Source organism: Melanostigma gelatinosum (genome assembly GCF_949748355.1).
Source record: "Melanostigma gelatinosum genome assembly, chromosome: 16".
Lineage (NCBI taxonomy): Eukaryota > Metazoa > Chordata > Actinopteri > Perciformes > Zoarcidae > Melanostigma > Melanostigma gelatinosum.
The window spans coordinates 17,806,421-17,826,305 of NC_136649.1; the positions used below are offsets into that span (position 1 = coordinate 17,806,421).

General features: G+C 45.0%; 2 protein-coding genes across 2 annotated transcripts; both read left to right on the forward strand.

Annotated features, from left to right (window-relative positions):
* Positions 1-6,873, forward strand: pomt2 (protein-O-mannosyltransferase 2). Its single transcript, XM_079286406.1, has 21 exons — positions 1-719; positions 810-894; positions 983-1,087; positions 1,183-1,291; positions 1,374-1,482; positions 1,910-2,069; positions 2,167-2,273; positions 2,358-2,440; positions 2,740-2,849; positions 2,942-3,008; positions 3,110-3,170; positions 3,254-3,332; positions 3,413-3,564; positions 4,351-4,442; positions 4,542-4,618; positions 4,699-4,770; positions 4,878-4,937; positions 5,036-5,141; positions 5,233-5,373; positions 5,959-6,070; positions 6,195-6,873. Exons 1-21 carry the CDS (start codon positions 436-438, stop codon positions 6,298-6,300), a joined length of 2,277 nt encoding a protein of 758 aa, XP_079142532.1. The 5' UTR covers positions 1-435; the 3' UTR covers positions 6,301-6,873.
* A 776-nt stretch (positions 6,874-7,649) lies between these two features.
* lin52 (lin-52 DREAM MuvB core complex component) lies at positions 7,650-19,270 on the forward strand. Its single transcript, XM_079287278.1, has 6 exons — positions 7,650-7,695; positions 8,675-8,749; positions 8,851-8,888; positions 9,034-9,100; positions 9,270-9,353; positions 18,843-19,270. Exons 1-6 carry the CDS (start codon positions 7,677-7,679, stop codon positions 18,896-18,898), a joined length of 339 nt encoding a protein of 112 aa, XP_079143404.1. The 5' UTR covers positions 7,650-7,676; the 3' UTR covers positions 18,899-19,270.
* The last annotated feature ends 615 nt before the right edge of the window (positions 19,271-19,885 follow it).

The window sequence follows — 19,885 nt, forward strand, 5'->3', positions numbered from 1 at the left end:
TTGAATAATAAAACGGTTATTTGAGGCGAAAGAGACCGGTAGTCCTCTGCCTCATATTATTGTGCGGAATGCCGCCTTTTGACGAGCGGACACTTGGTTAGCAAGCTAGGAAAGGTATGTTATCGTTAAGAACAGGTGAATAGCTTAGCTGCAATGTAACAGATACTGTAATAAGTGAGCATTTGTTGACTTGGAAAGGTGAGTAATTCACTGTCAATATCGCCTGTTTTTATATCCGTATTAAATCCAGCTAATATCTAACATTAGCTGTGCTAAATGTTGTTATGTGCCCCAGACAGCACAGCTTTACATCTTCTACATAACAACCATTTATTTTTTAATATATTATCAAACGTTAGGTAGTGTTTTATTAGACTTAACGTCACGTGGTTTGGAGGCGGGTCTGGTCCACTTTGTTAAGGGTTTAATTTCCTAATGGCAAAGGAAGAATGCTTTACACAGTTGAACACAACAGGGGACACTTCAGCACTGCGAAACAGGAAACACTTCCCCACATCAGCAAAGCCCCTCCAAAGGACATCAAAGGACAAAGACAGTCCAACTGCTGGACACTTGCCAGAAGATGTCACTCAGTCTTCAAATGGGACATCAGGAAACTTCAGTAAGGATCCCCAAAGCAGTGGAGTGCTGCTGATGCTGGTGGTGGGGCTGTCTTTCTCCACACGCCTCTACAAGATAACAGAGCCCCCTCATGTGTGGTGAGTCAAAGTCATGCATGCCATGTAGATTGTGTGCATCTTTAAGCGTGTGCCATGTTTAAACACGGCGACTCTGTGTCGACGTTTCAGCTGGGATGAGACGCACTTTGGGAAGATGGGAAGCTACTACATCAACAGGACCTTCTTCTTCGATGTCCATCCTCCTCTTGGAAAAGTGAGATCACAAAGGATCCCTTTACCTGTCGTGTCTTCAGGGGGAAACCTCTCCAGTATGAGTATTGATCTCCATTCATCTGTTGCAGATGCTGATCGGTCTCGCTGGTTATATGACGGGTTATGATGGCACCTTTCCTTTCGTAAAGCCAGGAGATAAATATGAACACCACAACTACTGGGGGATGAGAGGAGTATGCTGTTTTCCACACAAGAAAGCCTTCTCTTTTCTTATTCATTAACAGAGATTAAGGCTGCTGATATGCCTGTCCTGCCTCTTGCTCAACAGTTTTGTGCCGTGTTGGGCTCCTTTCTCCCAATCTTTGCCTACCTCATAGTGCTGGAGTTATCTCAGTGGTGCACTGCTGCTCTCATCACTGCCACCCTGCTCATATTTGGTGAGTCATCATCCTTTTATGTCTCTTTTTATCTTACAAACAGCAATTTTAAATGTCCTTGTGCTTTATGTCCTCCTGACAGACACTGGCTGCATCACCATTTCCCAGTACATCCTGTTGGACCCGATACTACTGTTCTTCATCATGGCAGCTGTGCTGAGCATGGTCAAGTTCAACCAGCAGAAGTACAGGTAGCACACCACTGGGACTTTTATTTAAGTGTTTCTGCCTTCTCCTATGCGATGCAATAACTGAGCTAATGGATGACTATAGTTGATAAATTCAACCGGTTAATCATCAATTATTACTCTTTTAAATTGGTAAAAAATTGCCACATTTGCTGGTTTCAACTACTCGTATAAGATGACTTTAATATTGCTGATTTATTTTTTTGTTCAAAATAATTCGATTTAAAAGCTCGTTTTGGACCTTTGTTTGTGGGATTTTTTTTGACCAACTAATTAACTGATTGCTAGACAAAAATGATTAATCAGTATGATCAAATAATTGCAATTACAGTCCTAAAACAATCAGTCTTCCAACAAGAGTAAAACATGCCTGCTCATAATTTATTATTTATTATTAAGCAGAGTGTTTGGCGTTTGCTGTTGTTTTCAGGCCTTTCTCTTGGTACTGGTGGCTGTGGCTGGTACTGACTGGTGTGAACCTTGCTGGGGCATTGGGGGTGAAGTTCGTGGGTCTGTTTGTCATCCTGCTGGTGGGGCTGAACACAGTCTGGGACCTCTGGAGACTTCTGGGAGACCTGGGCCTCTCACTGGTAAACGGCAGCATATTCTTGCATGGCAGTGGTGACTGATTGTGTTGATGAGTAGCGCCAGAGGATTTACTGTTCTGTGCTAATTTTCTGTCTCCAGGTGGACATTACAAAGCACTTCCTGGCTCGTGTTGTCGGACTCATCCTGCTTCCACTCTTCCTCTATGTTACAATCTTTGCCGTCCACTTTGTTGTGTTGAACAAAAGGTGTGTCTGACTACTACGTATAGCCTTGTATTGTATGAAGACATCTACATTTTTTGGGTAATCATGATTGTTTCCTCCCTCCAGTGGACCGGGCGACGGCTTCTTCAGTTCAGCCTTTCAGTCCCAACTAATCGGGAACAATCTACACAATGCCTCCATGCCTGAGTGTGAGTGTGTGAATATATCACATGATGCTGCAGCTGTATTTACTACAACATCTGTAAGAAATGTAGGCATTCCCTTAGTATTGATGACAGCCAGATGGGCTGAAACATTCGCTTACATTTTACTGTCTTTTCAAAGTTTTAATATTAAGGCTTATTGTTTTATTTTATACCCGGTTCCATAATGGGCTATTGTGATGGTTCCTTGGTAATTTAAACTACGTTTCAAAAGTAATTTGTTTTAAATGTAGTTGTTTCTTGTGTTTTGTAATAATTTGGGGCAATATGTTGATCTGATGTAGACCTGGCTTATGGCTCCACCATCACAGTAAAAAACCTCCGTATTGCTGGAGGCTATTTGCACTCTCATTGGCACTTATACCCAGAGGGAGTGGGAGCAAGGCAGCAGCAGGTTAGGCTCACGGTTCAAATGGAAAACATTCTCACACAATTAAATATCTTATTATCAGCATTTTATTTACTTTTTTCTCTATTTCCTTACAGGTGACGGCATATCTCCATAAGGACTACAACAACTTGTGGCTTGTTCACAGACAGGATCATAATGAATGTGAGACGACGCATTTGATTTGCTGTTCAGAGATATCAGTGGCGTTCATTCAAGTCACGAGGAAGTAATGTACGAACCTCTTGTTGTTTGTCTCTACTAAGCTCAATCTGAGACACCTGATCTGGTTCGTCATGGTGACATCATTCGACTGGAGCACAAAGAGTAAGTTAATGAAAGACATATTATATAATGACCCCTGATTCAAAGGATGTCTCACATCTCGATGTCGTTCCCGGTCCTTTCAGAACAACTCGAAACCTTCACGGTCACCTCCACGAGGCTCCTCTGACCAAGAAACACTTCCAGGTCACAGGCTACGGCACCGTGAGTGCACTTACTACTTTTTTGCACTTTCCTGCTCTCCACGGTTGACTGTAGGGATGCTACCTTTGGCCCGTTCTCAGAATGGCACAGGCGACACCAACGACCTGTGGCAGGTGGAGGTGTGTGGAGGCCGGAAGGGAGACCTGGTGAAGGTGCTGCGCAGCAAAGTCCGCTTTCTGCACCGAGCCACTGGCTGTGTGCTGTACTCGTCTGGAAAGACTCTCCCAAAGTGGTAAAACTAGTCTTTCTCTGCTCCTCCTTTGCTGTTCAAGATCCACTATGTACAGTGGTGGAGGAAGTATTAGATCCTCTACTTAAGTTAAAGTACGAGTACCACACGGTAAGAATACACTCTTCTGCATTGAAAAGTATGTCGGCATAATCAGGAAATGTACTTAAAACATTTAAATAAAAGTAGTAAATGCAGAACAATGTCCCCTGTGACTGTTATGTTAATATACTATATATTATGTATTGTTATGATTATCATATTGTAGAAATTGGCTGAGGTAGAGCTTATTTCTAACTATTGTTGTACTATTATTGTGAAAGACTGCAACTCATGATTATATTCTCCATTGCTCGTTTGATTGGTTTATAAACATTCTGAATACAGTGAGCAATGCTGTCACGATTACCCAGAGTCCCAAGGGAAAGTTTCATTCATAATTCATGATTATTTAAAAAAAATAAGGAAAGCAGCGAACCCTCACATTTGTGAAGCGGGAACCGTGAAATGTTTTTCCTTGAGAAATTACTCGATTGACTATCAGAACAGTTCCCAATTTGTTTTCTGTTAATTTATTGAAATGTTGGAGAGTGTAATTTACATCAAAACATATTATCTAAACTCTTCTAATGTTTCTTTCTGCAAAAATCTTAAGTTGTTAAGTAACTAGCAACACACACTATCGGAAAAACTAAAAAAGACTAAAGTAAAAGTACTTTGTACTCAATTCCAGTACTTGAGAAAATGTACTTGGTTACATGCCACCACTGATTATGTATTTGTGCTCAGGGGCTGGGAGCAGGTGGAGGTGACCTGCAGTCCCTACTTGAAGGAGACTCCGAGCTCTCAGTGGAACATTGAAGATCACATCAACCCCAAATGTAAGAAAACACACTCCTTGTGCTCCTGCGCTTCTGTCTACACTTCATGACGTCCGGCACTAACCAACGTGTTCCTTCTGCTCTCCTGTGTTCCGGCAGTGCCCAACATCAGTCTGTCTGTGCTGAAGCCCCATTTTCTGGAGATCTTGCTGGAGTCCCACATTGTTATGATAAGAGTAAGACACAATGAGAAGAGCTGCTGATCCGTCTGTGTTTGATCAGAGCTCATTTATTGACAGTAGCTGTGTCTCTTTAGGGTAACAGGGGCTTGAAACCCAAAGACAATGAGATGAACTCCAAACCCTGGCATTGGCCCATCAACTACCAGGTGCATTGAATGATCTACAATCATAAAAGTTTGTTTTTGTACAATTCTAATTGAATGCATGAGCACTTTTAACGACTACATTGTTCTTTGTTTTATTTATGTAACAGGGCTTGAGGTTTTCTGGAGTGAATGACACAGAGTATCGTGTTTACCTGCTGGGGAACCCTGTAAGTCCGTCTTCAGCTTGCTCCATGTGTCCTGTTGTCGCTCTTCTCTGACCAAACGCACATTAACGCTCTCGTGATTAAATACTCTGTTTCTTCAGGTGGTGTGGTGGATGAACCTGGCCAGTTTGGGATTGTATCCTATCATGGTGGCAGTGGCGTCTATAGCCCTCCAAAGAGGTTTCTCATTGGGCCAAAAAAGAATAGGTAAGATCATTGACTGACTGACTGATCAGCAGCAGTAAATACATGATTTAAACATGAACTAAATGTATCTGTACTCCACTCTGTCATCCAGAGCATGCTCTTGTGCTTATGAGCGAAGGAGGACTGCTGCTCCTTGGTTGGCTGCTGCACTATGCACCTTTCTACACAATGGGGCGTGTCCTCTACTACCACCACTACTTCCCTGCAATGCTCTTCAGCAGCATGCTAACAGGTACCAGCTCCCACTGCATTACGACGGCTTCCTTTATATTGACCAGAGGTTTTCAGGGGGGAAGAAAGAGACGCGATGCAAAGACACCACATGATGTGAAAGGCAATTAATGTACCTGCAGACGATTGATGCAATTTGCATCACAAACACATTTTTAGATTCTGTGTGACTTCTGCGGATATCACTGTCAATTATGATTAAACATCCATATATTCACCTAGAAATCCTAGGGGGGGAAAAAAATACGACTTTTAACTACATAACTTCATCAGGTTTCATCAGGAATCATCAGGTTTTTAAGTTTTCTTACAGTACGGCTGTGGGAACATTGCAGACGGGAGCTGCACCAAACTTTTATTGGTCCCAATTTGCCAAAATGTAAACAAATATCGGACCTACAGCCTGTAGCCTACAGCTCAGTGACTCAATGGCAACATTGTACTTCCTGTTTAGATCCCCCGCAAAGCATTATGGTGATTTCAGATTATAGAGCATGATCAGGGTTAGATTTTCTAAACTCCTGGAAAAATAACAAAGCAGTCATGTTGGTCACAGCATTATAGCCTTCTGTTTGTTTTTTCCCAGGAATCACATTCGACGTTCTGTTGAAAAGCACTGACCTGCTGCTCCACCCACCGTATTCTGATTGGCTGCAGAGACTCGGGCAGGCGGTGCTTCTGTTCAGTGTTCTTTACAGGTGAGACGACAGGCAGAGGAACCTGCCTAGCCTGGTTGTAGATTACCACACAACTCATTTTCTATTATAAGAGTGCTTCTTTTACACTGTATAAATCACTGTAATCCAATTTTCCGTCTGTTAGTTTCTACCTGTTCCATCCTCTCTCCTACGGCATGACGGGTCCTCTGGCACACGAGCCGGGCAGCGCCATGGCTGGCCTGAAGTGGATGGACTCCTGGGAGTTCTAGTCAAGAAGACACTGATATTGTTATGAACATGAGGGACTTTAATCTGCCATGTGTCTCACCGATTTATGGTTTCACAGTGTTTACATAAGTAAGATCATTTTCACAAGGTACTGACTGCACACACTGCTGTCGAATCTCGACCTGTCCGCGTATTTATGTGTCTCAACATTTTCAAGTATTGTAGTCTATAATGTGTAGAGAGTGCTTCATGAAACGGAACCTGAATTAGTGCAATATGGAAGCCAGAGTATTAAGAGAGTAAAGTTCTCAACACCAAGCTGCCTTAACTCACAACACATCTTACATCTTGGACTTATATGTGTGTATGCTGTATGTCACAGTGATGTAAGCTAAAGTGCCTGAAAGGAAGTAACGGAAAAAAAAAAGTGCGGATGTTGCAAGAAAACACTTTTTGTTACATAGTAATAGGCTATCAGAGACTGTATTTTCATTTGAGATTGTCTTGGTCTTAGTGCCTGGTGTTTTTATATTTTATTGTCCAGTACTAGCCTCTGTTTTTACATCATAAGACTACTACGGACTCTCAGTGTCATGAACATTTCAGTTTGATCATTAAACGGAGATATTCTTGTAGTCTGTGTGCTTATTTATGTTCATATCATCAATTTTCCCTCTTGACTCTATTTTGTCATTTTATTTACCGGTAACCCTCATTGCAGAGCATCTTGAGATTGAACATTGTTTTTTAAAGAATGTTCTGTCCCAGATATGCAGAAATAATGAGTGACCGATGGGTACAGTAATACATGATATGCCTCCAAATATGTAGTTAATAGAAAAGAAAAGTATTGCAATCATACAAAAGATCTCAATGGTAATTGTGACTGCTTCTAGTTTGGTGTGGATGAAACTGAACTCCTTGAAAATGTCATAACTTCCGTATATTACTACATCAGAGGCAAAAAAAAACTGCTTTCCCTAAGTCACTTTAAAGAAACTCACAAAGAAGTGTACATTACTGCTTACAGTCTGGTTCTGAGAAACTCAACTGCATTATTTATATGAAATTTATGTATTCCCAAAGTAAAAAAGTTATTCAATGGCTAAAAATAAAATAGAGAAAATCTGATAATGATAGGTTGCTTGACATGCAGCAGTATTAACTTATTTGTGTAGTCAAAGGATGCTGCTATACTGTAAATGTTAAGGTCGGAACTGACCCCATTCAGCCAAAAAGTACATATATGTACATAATGTATTTGTATACCTCTGTCATCACCTCGACGCTGCATTGTACACTTTAACAATAAACCGTTGGCCCGCCCGGTGGCCTGTTTGTGAAGTACACCGGTACACGTCAACTCTGAGGACGGCTGCTGTGATTGGCTGTCGTTGATCACGTGTTTATTCTGAAGATGGCGTCTCCAAATGGAGGTAAATTCTAATTCCTTACCCTGCTTCGCCGTGTGCAAATTGTAAATATTGCATGTTTAAGGATATTTAATCATTAGCGACACCTATTGTTGTCTTGCACCAACATCCCGAGACGACGGAATACACATGTTAGCGCTGTATTGTTACTGTTTGGAGATGTTTTCTCCGTTGGCCAAAGCATTCACTCGCCCCGGTGTAGTAACGTTATATGTATCTGAACCTTACACACAGTCTATGGCTTGAACCCGTCGTTCAGCTTCACCCACATAGCTCGATCTGTGGGTGAAGCTAGCTAAAAACACAGCTAACTTCGGAAGCTAGCTGCTGTAGTTCAAACGGGTCAAATGACCAAATACTTTCTGTGTACAGTTGACAATAACGTTAGTAGTTCTGGGGTTTAACGTTACTCGCGCACACAACGTTATTGTTATTACTGCTGAGACTGGACTCGAGCAACAATTGTACTGCATTTTTACAGTGTAGTATAGTGTAGTAGTCCAATATACAGTAAGACATAACGAGTATCCCTCGTGCCTTTATTAGGCTTCAGTTGCTTTTTGATGATGGTCACTTTCATACATCTTGTACAACACGTTTGTATACGTGTGTGTCTGTTGTATACACTACGTAACTCACAGTTAAAGGCACTACGTTGTTGTTAGAGACAGTACTGGTTAAAGACAGTACTGGACCTAGTTGCAATATTTAATACAAGGCCAGCTATATTGGTTCAACCCAAGTACTGTAGTGACAATTTGATCTTAATTCCTCCACTTTTGTTCTTCAATGCTCCACATGCAACACAAAATGTACACACAGTACTTTGTCATTTAGGGTAAAAACAACCATAAGTGTTCATCTCGGCTTGCACTTTTAAATTCTTTCTGAAACTCTTACCATTACTACATTTACAAATATGTAATGTGCGCATTTTCCACAGAAAATGTTTTTATATTTTCTACATTTTGTGTCGTGATAGGTGACGATTTCGAGAGCTCTTTGCTGAGTTTTGAGAAGTTGGACAGAGCGTCACCAGACCTGTGGCCAGAGCAGTGTAAGTGTACATCCTCCGTGCTCTTGTGCAATTCGTCACGATGGAAATGTGTGTTTTATGTTCATGCCATAATCGTGATCAACCTGTAATCTCGCACACAGTGCCCGGAGTTGCAGAATTTGCTGCATCTTGTAAAAATGTGAGTTAGCTTCACTGTGGCGCTTTGATTTACACACTTGATAATTAAATAGGCTTGACATACTGTGATATATATATATATATATATAGGCCTGATCTATAAATCTTGTTGTCTACTTAGACCTTTGTTGTGTCTTACATCACAGCCCATCAATAATTCACCCCCCAAATGGATGGCTGAACTAGAGAGCGAGGACATTGAAATGTTGAAAGGTAATGCACCAAACAGTAGAAATGGTGTTATTTTTTAATATTGAACAGGAAGATTGTGGACATAAATTGTCTTAGTGTATAATCCTGTTAAACAGGTTAACATTTTGCTGAAACTAGGTACACGTAGCACTTCAGTGCTTTCATTGTGGGTCCTGTTGTCCTCCTGCAGAGCTGGGTAGTCTGACCACAGCCAACCTGATGGAGAAGGTTAAAGGACTCCAGAACCTCGCTTACCAGCTGGGCTTAGAGGAGTGTAAGTACATGAACAACACAAACCTTTAAAAACTGCCTTTGTATTCAAATATTTTTGTTTACCTTTCCTGAAAACACTTGATTATAAATCTATGTGACAAGTATGCACATCTTCGAGGTAGTCACATGTTACCACTAGATGGCGCTCATAGTCTTTCTGTCTCCAGCTCGTGGATTATTGGTGGAACATCCTCGTGTGCTTTTCACTTCCACATGTTGACTCGACAAAGGCGTGAATGTTTTTATCCTAATTCAAAAATGGATCGTGCAGAAATTGGAACTTTTCCCGTTTTGAATCGACTCTCCATCTCTGTGAAAGAGAAATAAATTGCCTTTGAGGTCTTGAAATGATGGATTTAGGTCAATCTTGTTAAAAATGGACAATGTAAGAAACAAGGACGTGCTCACAAGAGCCCACACAACAAGTGCTGAAGCATTTGATTGATGCAAAATCTAGTTTTTAATCCATTCTCCACAGCCTCCATTGTCATAATCCGTGTAGATTAGTGAGATGTAGCTAAGTGCTCTAAGAGGAAACAATCGGTATTTATTTCTCCAGTGAATAAAGCACATAAGCAATAAAAAACTGTGGCACAGCCCCCCCTCTTCATGGGATGGAAGATATAAATAAATGTACATGGATTTTCTTTCTTTATCTGAAGAGATCTTCTGATTGTAGGCGAGGGAGTTGAGCTGTAGAGTGACTGAAATGAGTTCTGCGTTGGTATAATGAACAAATATCCAAGTGGACATACTCGTGAAAAGAGAGCCCAGATGCGAGCAGCTACACATTACCAGGCTATAGATTGTGCAGCGTGTGTGTGTATTTGCATAAACCCGCACGTCGCAAATTCATTTAGCTGTAGAAGTGTCTAATCTCCCCAACTCCCCTAGACCTGCAGGAGCATGTAATCTGGCTGCTATGAAGACGTGAGCTGTCACAGGTGCAGGCCTGCAGGCTTCGCAATCACGCCGCGTACTTCGGGATGACGGGACACAATGACGGTTATTACTGGCGTCGCAGCAGCCTTGTAATGGGTGCCTGTTTAATGCTCTCTGGTTTAATTTTCTCCTTTTCCTGGCTGTCAGGGGAGGCCTTGTAAATCTCAGCTACTTTTTCATCATGTTTGTGCACTCTTCAGTGCCCGTAAACGAGACTTCGTGGAGGGAGGGGGGGGTGGGGGGGGGCAGGATTTACTGCCCCTCCCCCCCTCCGGCATGTGGACCATTAAAGAGGAAGCTGGTTAATGGGCAGAGCACAATCAGGCAGGGAAAACTCAGCCACCCTCCTGCAGTACAAGAACACCCCCCCCCCCCCCTACACCTAGCATACACCTGAGCACAGTTTCTGCTTTCTCATGCATATTGTGTACTGCGCACATACTGCTGCATACTCATGTTTGTACATATGTTTTAGCACAAATGTGAAGGGGGGGGGGGGATCTACCACTCCCTTAATCCCATCCCACGCCGACTCCTTCACCAGCACCCCCAGTAATGTCTGTGCGGCACTGGCCTGGTCCGGTCCCAGAGGGGCTTGACGCGTGCCTCTTCCTCGGGCCACAGCTGTTACTCCGCCCCGTGATGAATGCCCCTGTCGTGGGCCGCTGAGCGCGGGCATCAAGCCCCGAGTCCCTGGGGAGAGCTGAGGACTCTGATAAGTGCTGTTATTGGAGGTAATTGAAAGCTGAGTGTTCCTCTGGGAGGCACTGGAGGGCTACTGGGAACCAGACTGCTGGAGCTGGTGCTGGTGCTCTATCACACTTGTGTGCTCAAGGCTGCTGAGTACCGCTCAACACTTGTCCATCGAAACCAATCGCAGGAAATTACAAAATTGTCAAGTCGCTACAGTGCTTGTATGGCTGCGTAACATTTTTGAGTGAATACCTTTATTCTGAAAATGTAATTATATGTCCAAGTTGGTGCTTTTAGGAGGTTTTCACACATCGCTTGGCGGAAAGAAATGTAGAAAAACGTATGTCATTGAGATCTATGAGAGTTCAAGTGAACAGAGTCACATGGGGAGTAAGATAAAAGCTGAGAATTTACCCTTTCAAGGTTCGAGATGCGAGATTGTTAGCATTTTGATTGCCTCTCAACGGCTCACAACATGTGGAAGGCGAGCCGGCGGCTCACAGCTAACGGTGCTAACAACGCTAAACTACGGCGAAGTGAGTGCTGACCGAGCTAACCGTGTTTAACTGAGGGGTAACTGGAGGGTGGGGGCCGGCGTTCTAGCTTTAAATAGCAGATAGCTGTTTGCTGCTATTTTAACAATGTTGACCATGTTAAATATAGTCCCTTAAAAATTAAATCAAACATCTTTATAGTAAAAGATTAATCAAGCCTGAAATTGAACTGAAGACATCTTTTCCAGGCCATGGACTATCTTATGAATTCATATCAAAGCTTCGATGTCTAGGTGACAGCATCACTGAGTGTATTCTGGGAGGAGGACCACCTGTAGCACCGCTGAGCACCTCTGCTCCTCACGGCGGACACCGAGGCTGACCTCTGTTGCTTCTGCCTGTGTGAAGGTGAGGCTGAAGGCCTTGACAGCTCCTAATGGGCCCACATTCACCTCCTCCTCCTCCTCAGGATCAATCTCGGGCCTATTAGAAGCGTGCCGCTGCTGAATATGATTGCACTCACTGGGCCCCACTGGTGCTAATGTGCCTCCATCAATCCATCAGGCGGGCTGACCACGGGGCGGGAGGTTATGAAGTGCCGGAGCTGACAGCCGCCGCGTGAGGAGCCACTACCCTTCCTCCTCACTACCCTTCCTCCTCACTACCCTTCCTCCTCACTACCCTTCCTCCTCACTACCCTTCCTCCTCACTACCCTTCCTCCTCACTACCCTTCCTCCTCACTACCCTTCCTCCTCACCACCCTTCCTCCTCACCACCCTTCCTCCTAACCACCCTTCCTCTTCCTCCTCACTACTCTTCCTCCCCACTACTCTTCCTCCCCACCACCCTTCCTTCCTCCTCACTACCCTTCCTCCTCACTACCCTTCCTCCTCACTACCCTTCCTCCTCACTACCCTTCCTCCTCACCACCCATCCTCCTCACCACCCTTCCTCCTCACCACCCTTCCTCCTCACCACCCTTTCTCCTCACCACCCTTTCTCCTCACCACCCTTCCTCCTAACCACCCTTCCTCTTCCTCCTCACTACTCTTCCTCCCCACCACCCTTCCTTCCTCCTCACTACCCTTCCTCCTAACCACCCTTCCTCTTCCTCCTCACTACTCTTCCTCCCCACCACCCTTCCTTCCTCCTCACTACTCTTCCTCCTCACCACCCTTCCTTCCTCCTCACTACCCTTCCTCCTCACCACCCTTCCTCCTCACCACCCTTCCTCACCACCCTTCCTCCCCACCACCCTTCCTTCCTCCTCACTACCCTTCCTCCTCACCACCCTTCCTTCCTCCTCACTACCCTTCCTCCTCACCACCCTTCCTTCCTCCTCACTACCCTTCCTCCTCACCACCCTTCCTTCCTCCTCACCACCCTTCCTCCTCACCACCCTTCCTCCTCACCACCCTTCCTTCCTCCTCACTACCCTTCCTCCTCACCACCCTTCCTCCTCACCACCCTTCCTTCCTCCTCACTACCCTTCCTCCTCACCACCCTTCCTTCCTCCTCACTACCCTTCCTCCTCACCACCCTTCCTTCCTCCTCACCACCCTTCCTCCTCACCACCCTTCCTCCTCACCACCCTTCCTTCCTCCTCACTACCCTTCCTCCTCACTACCCTTCCTTCCTCCTCACTACCCTTCCTCCTCACCACCCTTCCTTCCTCCTCATCACCCTTCCTCCCCACCACCCTTCCTTCCTCCTCACTACCCTTCCTCCTCACTACCCTTCCTTCCTCCTCACCACCCTTCCTTCCTCCTCACTACCCTTCCTCCTCATCACCCTTCCTCCCCACCACCCTTCCTTCCTCCTCACTACCCTTCCTCCTCACTACCCTTCCTTCCTCCTCACTACCCTTCCTCCTCACCACCCTTTCTTCCTCCTCACTACCCTTCCTCCCCACCACCCTTCCTTCCTCCTCACTACCCTTTCTTCCTCCTCACTACCCTTCTTCCCCACCACCCTTCCTTCCTCCTCACTACCCTTTCTTCCTCCTCACTACCCTTCTTCCCCACCACCCTTCCTTCCTCCTCACCACCCTTTCTTCCTCCTCACTACCCTTCCTCCCCACCACCCTTCCTTCCTCCTCACTACCCTTCCACCCCACCACCCTTCCTTCCTCCTCACTACCCTTTCTTCCTCCTCACTACCCTTTCTTCCTCCTCACTACCCTTCTTCCCCACCACCCTTCCTTCCTCCTCACCACCCTTCCTTCCTCCTCACTACCCTTCCTCCTCATCACCCTTCCTTCCTCCTCACCGCCACTACTCCACTCTGCTCGTTCCTTCACCTCTCTCCTGTGTCTCTTTGTGGGCTCATAGTTTGCGGTGAATGGCAACATTGTGGTGCGTCTCTTTGAAGGTGACACCTTCTGTGTTGGCTCAGTTTTTTGTTTTTTGTATCATGTTAATGTTCAGTAACCTTGGGCTTTGTGCTGTTAGTTCCCTCAGATTGGCTCCCATGGACATATATTTAGGGGTGCTGTTTCATAATAGTGCTGCTACTCTAGCGGTTGTTCATTGTTGGAAAATCTTGAGCACTTCCACACACATTTTACGACAGGATGACATGTGCGGAGCAGGTTGCAGCTGTATCTGATAGAGCCTGTCCATATCTCAAGCAGGATCAGTGTCGAAGCTGTGTGAAAGCAGAGGCAGGCAGAGCTCAACACACACACACACACACACACCGCTCCTTGGTTCTGCCTGCCTGCCGCATCCCTGAGCAGATCGGAAATGACACCTCATTTCCATAAAGGCATTAGGAATTCATTGGATTTTCTTTCCCAGCTAATCATAGTGCGAGTGTAAAACCTTTTAGGCTTTTTAATGAATGATTTTTGACTGATTGCCTATTAATAAGGACACCTCTTGAACAGGCATAGGCTGGGGCAGGGGTTGGGAGGTGCAGATGTGTTTGTTTTGGTGTGTGTGTGTGTGTGTGTGTGTGTGTGTGTGTGTGTGTGTGTGTGTGTGTGTGTGTGTGTGTGTGTGTGTGTGTGTGTGAGCGAGCCAGGCGAAAATGCATCGGAGGAGGAGGAGAGGAGGGCTGGGCCCTCTCGGTTGGGACATAAAGAGGAACCAGTGGCTCCCCTGGGAAATCACAGCTCGTGTCTGCATCTTAAATATCCCTGTGAAGTATCAATAAGTGGGTAATTGAATTTTGAACACAAACATGAGCGTCAGGTGTATGTGTTGCAGGACGGGGGGGGGGGGGGGGGGGGGGGGTGAATGTGTGCGCCTCCAAGTGTTTCTCTGCTCACGTGTGTCGTCTCCTCTGTGTCTCCGCGGTCCCCCCGGGGAGGAGGGCGGCGAAAGAGGATGTTAAATCCATTAAATAAAGCTTACAGCCCGTAATAGCTGAGCAGCACTCAGAGATGGGCAGTGAGGGTCAGATAAGTCCTCTTAACTCTTAATGAAAGTGAATTGGGGCAGTCAGGGCCGGGGTCCAGGACTCCAGTTAACCCAGGTGGTCATCTGTCTTTGGAGCTAACAGGGGTCCAGGGGCTCGCTGGGATCGTGCCACGGAGAGAGGCAGCCGGGGGGGGGGAGCGATGATTACTCTCATTTTATACACAGGGGAGTCGTGGTGGGGGCTGGGAGTGGACTGTGACAATGACACCCAGATCATTCACCGTAAACGAGGGGAAAGTAAGATGTTACACCAGCGCGTTTTCCTCTCGCATTTACATTCGGGCCACCTGTGATTTGTCACAAGGACAATGATTTGCCAGACTGGGACAGGAAATCGCAGAAAACATTCGGGTTGTGCCGCAGAATCTCCTACAGTGCAGCGTTTAGCTCGGGTGGTTCATTTGGGGCAAAAGGGGGCAACATTTTAAATAGCCACGAGGCATACTTAGCTGGTTGCAGATATAGGTTAATCTCCATTGTTGCAGTGTGCCTGTGCAGCATTAATCAGGACAAAACCTACAGCCAGAGGATTATTGGGCTGATGTGGGAGCAGACTGTTATCTGCTCCGTACTGGCTGTTTGTTTACACGTTGTGTCTATTTATGGGTACAAATATTTCAAATTGCTTTCGTGAAAATGGATTGCAATATGGGTCACATTGTTATATACAGTAGGATGTGGCTGTGTTTACTAAACTAGCTGCGATGGAATCTCAGACCAGATCTACTGTAGGGCTGAATGACAATTAGATAGCAACAAATCAACAGGGCAAGAAGATGGCCCACACAATCCATAAGGTGTCATTTAGTATGGATGGCAGTGGCACACAGGATGCTGATTAACTTAGTACAAAATTAGTAATTGACCTTTCTAATCAACTAACCAAATCTCTAAATCCCACTAATCAGTATTGATCTACCCTGTTGTATGACAAAGTGTGTGTGTGTGTGTGTGTGTGTGTGTGTGTGTGTGTGTGTGTGTGTGTGTGTGTGTGTGTGTGTGTGTGTGTGTGTGTGTGTGTGTGTGTGTGTGTGTGTGTGTGTGTGTGTGTGTGTGTGTGTGTGTGTGTAAGTGAGTGAGTGTGCAAGCAGGTGGGCGTCTGTTTTTGAGGCTTTCTAACTGTCACAGCGCGGCTCCATAGGATGCGAGTTTACAAAAAGCATATTTATTCACAAAGTAACCGTGGACTAGAGGATCATCACACCTCATCTGTTTATTTGCAACCTCCAAAAAAATGCACTGCGGCAAAAAAAAACAAATGATCACATCTGTGTTCATGTTTTTTTTACCATAAAATTTCCTGGAGAATTCCATTTACTACCTTTTCCACACAAGATGTTTTTGACACGTTACTGGTGTAAATCCATTTAGATGCTTCGGTTTCGGGGTCCTGGTGTTGCGTGCCGGCTCACCGCCAGACGAGCCGAGTATCCATTCAAATGTAGCACAAATTAGAAATGAATAATCTGTTACAATAATCCAGATGATCAGCAAAAGAAGGAAGTCGTTAAACCGTGGCAGAGGACGAGGGCGCCACGAGATGACATAATACAAAGAGTGTCGGTCAAACTCCACACAAACCAAAATGAAGTGTGATTAAAATATGGCATTTATGTTTGTTTTGTGTATTTACTTGAGAAAGTATTTTTTTTCCCCGTCTCTTCAGTGGTGTGGAAGTTTCAGAGAAAATTTCCCCCTTAAAGGGATAAAGATAGTATACATTATATTCTATTCTTGTAGCTCTTTCACTGGTCCCACTATGTAAGCTGTTCATAAACTGAGCTCTGATTTATGTTTAATGGGGTCTCTTAATGTGATTATATCAATGATATTTCTATCTGAGCAGGGCGAGGCTGAACTGAACCGTAATTAATAAGACCCTCAGTGGGGCGAGGGGGTCTCGGGAGTGGCAGAGCCGTCCTTGATCCATCTTACAGAGAGGGAGAGAGAAGCATGACACCTTAAAAATCTAAAATACGCTTCACCATTCCTCGTGTAACTGCTCCTAATTCCAACGTGACATCGGCGCACTTGCGGCTTCTGGGTCACCCCGATGTAATTGCTTTCTCTCGCCTGATTTCGACGGCTCCGTTTCAATCTTAAGCACCCTACGCATGTCCAGGGGTCCTCCGGTGACTTTGTTTGGGGTGATTCGAAGAGACAGCAGAGTGCAAAATGAATCCATCCCATTCCAATTAGCATCATCTTCAACCTAATGAGGGACACCTCAAGGTGATGTGGCCCCCCACGCCCAGATGCACCATTATCGTTCCACGGCGGGCAACTCATTTCAATCTCTAACTGGCCCGGCTTTTTCATTACATAGTGTGTGGGGGGGGCGACTTCACACGGGCAGACAGCAGCTGAGATCCTGATCATATTCTTATCGCAGACATCATGAAGGCGGATGACTTTCTGCTAACTGCATATTTGAAATCAGTCCTCTCTCTCTCTCTCTCTCTCTCTCTCTCTCTCTCTCTCTCTCTCTCTCTCTCTCTCTCTCTCTCTCTCTCTCTCTCGCTCTCGCTCTCTCTGCGCGCTCTCTCTCTCTCTCTCTCTCTCTCTCTCGCGCTCTCTCTCTCGCTCTCTCTCTCTCTCTCTCTCTCTCTCTCGCTCTCTCTCTCGCTCTCTCGCTCTCTCTCTGCGCTCTGCGCTGCAGTCTCATGTGTGTGTGATGTACAATGGTAGAAAGTAAATAGAGTCGCTGAGGCGATCTTTGCAGCTCATAACAACTGGAATGCATTTGAGATGTTGATCTCATCTTTAACAAAGAGTAATTACTGCACCTGGAGGCTGCATCTCCAGCTCTTATAATGATCCCTGCGGTCTCTTAAGTCACACAAGTGTTCGTCTTTGAGAGAAAAGTCTCGGCAATGGAGGCGGTCCCACTGAAGACCGGTTTGACAAAAGGGTCCGCAGAAGGGCCAATCCTGTTTTTGGCACAGTTAACGCTCTTTGTGGTATGTAGGGCCTCATCACAGATGTCGATGGGAATCAGTTGTGGGGGGGGGGAATGAGCAGAGCTGGGAAATATTTGCACGATTATGGAACCGTAATTTTGGTTGAATTATTTGTACGTTCATTTACAGTTAGTGATATAGTCTCTGAGAGAGAGAAAAACCTGTAGGCGGTATTTACATTAAATCATTTTATTCTAATGCAATAAATAGTGTCTCATCTCATGAAGGTTACAGTGTCGACTATCTTTTAGACGTCTGTACTTTATTTCACAAAACATTTCTACTTACGACTGTTTTAAAACAGTACTGTTTGTATTAATCAGATGTTTAATTCATTTATTTGGAGGAATACAATTATCCAGAACTTCAGGATGATGACAGAAAAGGAAATCTGTGTCACAGAGTTTAACATTATTTCCTCAGATTCGGATTTAAGTTCAACAACCGTATTTAATGCTGAGTTGTTACTGCTGAGATGAACGTCACTCTTTTGCCTTTAAAGTGGTTCCCTGATTCGCATTTTGTCTTATTTTATACACGGCCATATCCCGTAATCACAAGTGGAGCTTAATAGAGACATTTTGCTTCTATTCTTACTCCTCGTGCCTCCACACAGATGCACGCTTTCATGCATGCGTAGGTCTGAGTGCTCGTGCCTCACTACATTGAGACGGCAATCAAGCGAATCACAAGACTCTTTGGTAGCGACGCTTCCATTTTATGTTGTTTTCCATGTCCTGAATGAACAGATGTTTGTATAAATTACCTCCCGGTGTGACACTCTCGATATTAAATACATGCTTTGCATTCCTAAACAAGCGCTTAGAGCTGCAGGCAAACGTTGTGGAAGACTGACTGATTCTTTCCAACTTATGAAAGATTGTTGGAAGGGTGTAAAGCAAGAGTCTTGGTCCCTCACGCGCATAATAATGAAATACAATATGTGAGTATGTGACGTTGTGTCTTCTTGTCGTCCAGCCAGGGAGATGACCAGGGGGAAGTTTCTCAACATCTTGGAGAGGCCCAAGAAGTGACGTGTGTTGTGTTGAAGCAGCAGGAGATGTGTGACTCCGAGGTGAATGTGATTGGTGTGTGTTTACCGATATGCACAACAACATAGTTCAAGGACTTTTACTCTCAAAATGTGAATGGAGTAAAACTGCTGTGTGTGTGAGGGTCACACACAGCAGACCTGTCGTCCTCACAGATACAGAGATGCCTTTACATTGACAGAAAATGTAGAATGATGAATTTCTTCTCATTGAATTTCTCTGTTGCTTGATGAAATCTCCGTTATTTATTCTTATTTCTATTTTAAACATGATTTACTTCTTTTTTGTGTGTGTGTGTGTGTGTGTGTGTGTGTGCAATTTGTGAGGGTGTTTAATAAAGTTTTAAAAAGATGATTTCCTTTCATTTGAAGTCTTTGTGTGTGATTAACTTTGCAGTCAAAGCAACTAACTTTGCTTCTTTCTTGGAGAACTTTTAATTAGGGCAGCAACCCGAAGCCTCTGCTGCTCCTCCAAAGTGCAGCACGTCAGGAGCTCCGACGTGAGAGCGTTCTCCCGGCTACCAGGCCATGCTTTCCATTTAATGAGCAGGAGAAGCAGGGTCCCCTAACACAAAACATTGCGTAAAAATAATATTGCGCATTGCGCCTTTAATGAGAGCTGACATAATTACTAGGACCATTTCTTTTCTAATTAGCACACTTCAGCATTTGTCGGAGCAAGCGGGCAGGCCAGAAGAGAATCAGACAGGCATGCCGAGTGGGAAACAAAAAGAAGTCCATCCGCCATAATTAGGTAAGACAATGCCTCGGACTGTTCTCGGCTGGAGATGTCGCTGGGGCTCTGGCCGCTCACTCCCAACCAGTTACACTTCTCCCCGGGCCGCTAATAAGCCCCTAATCGTCTTTCCGATTCACACGGCCAGAGGCCACCGTTGCCTCAGTGGCTTCACCCCCTGCCTCTCACGCGGACCCTGGCTCACCCCTCCTAAAAAAAAGAAAGAAAGGACTA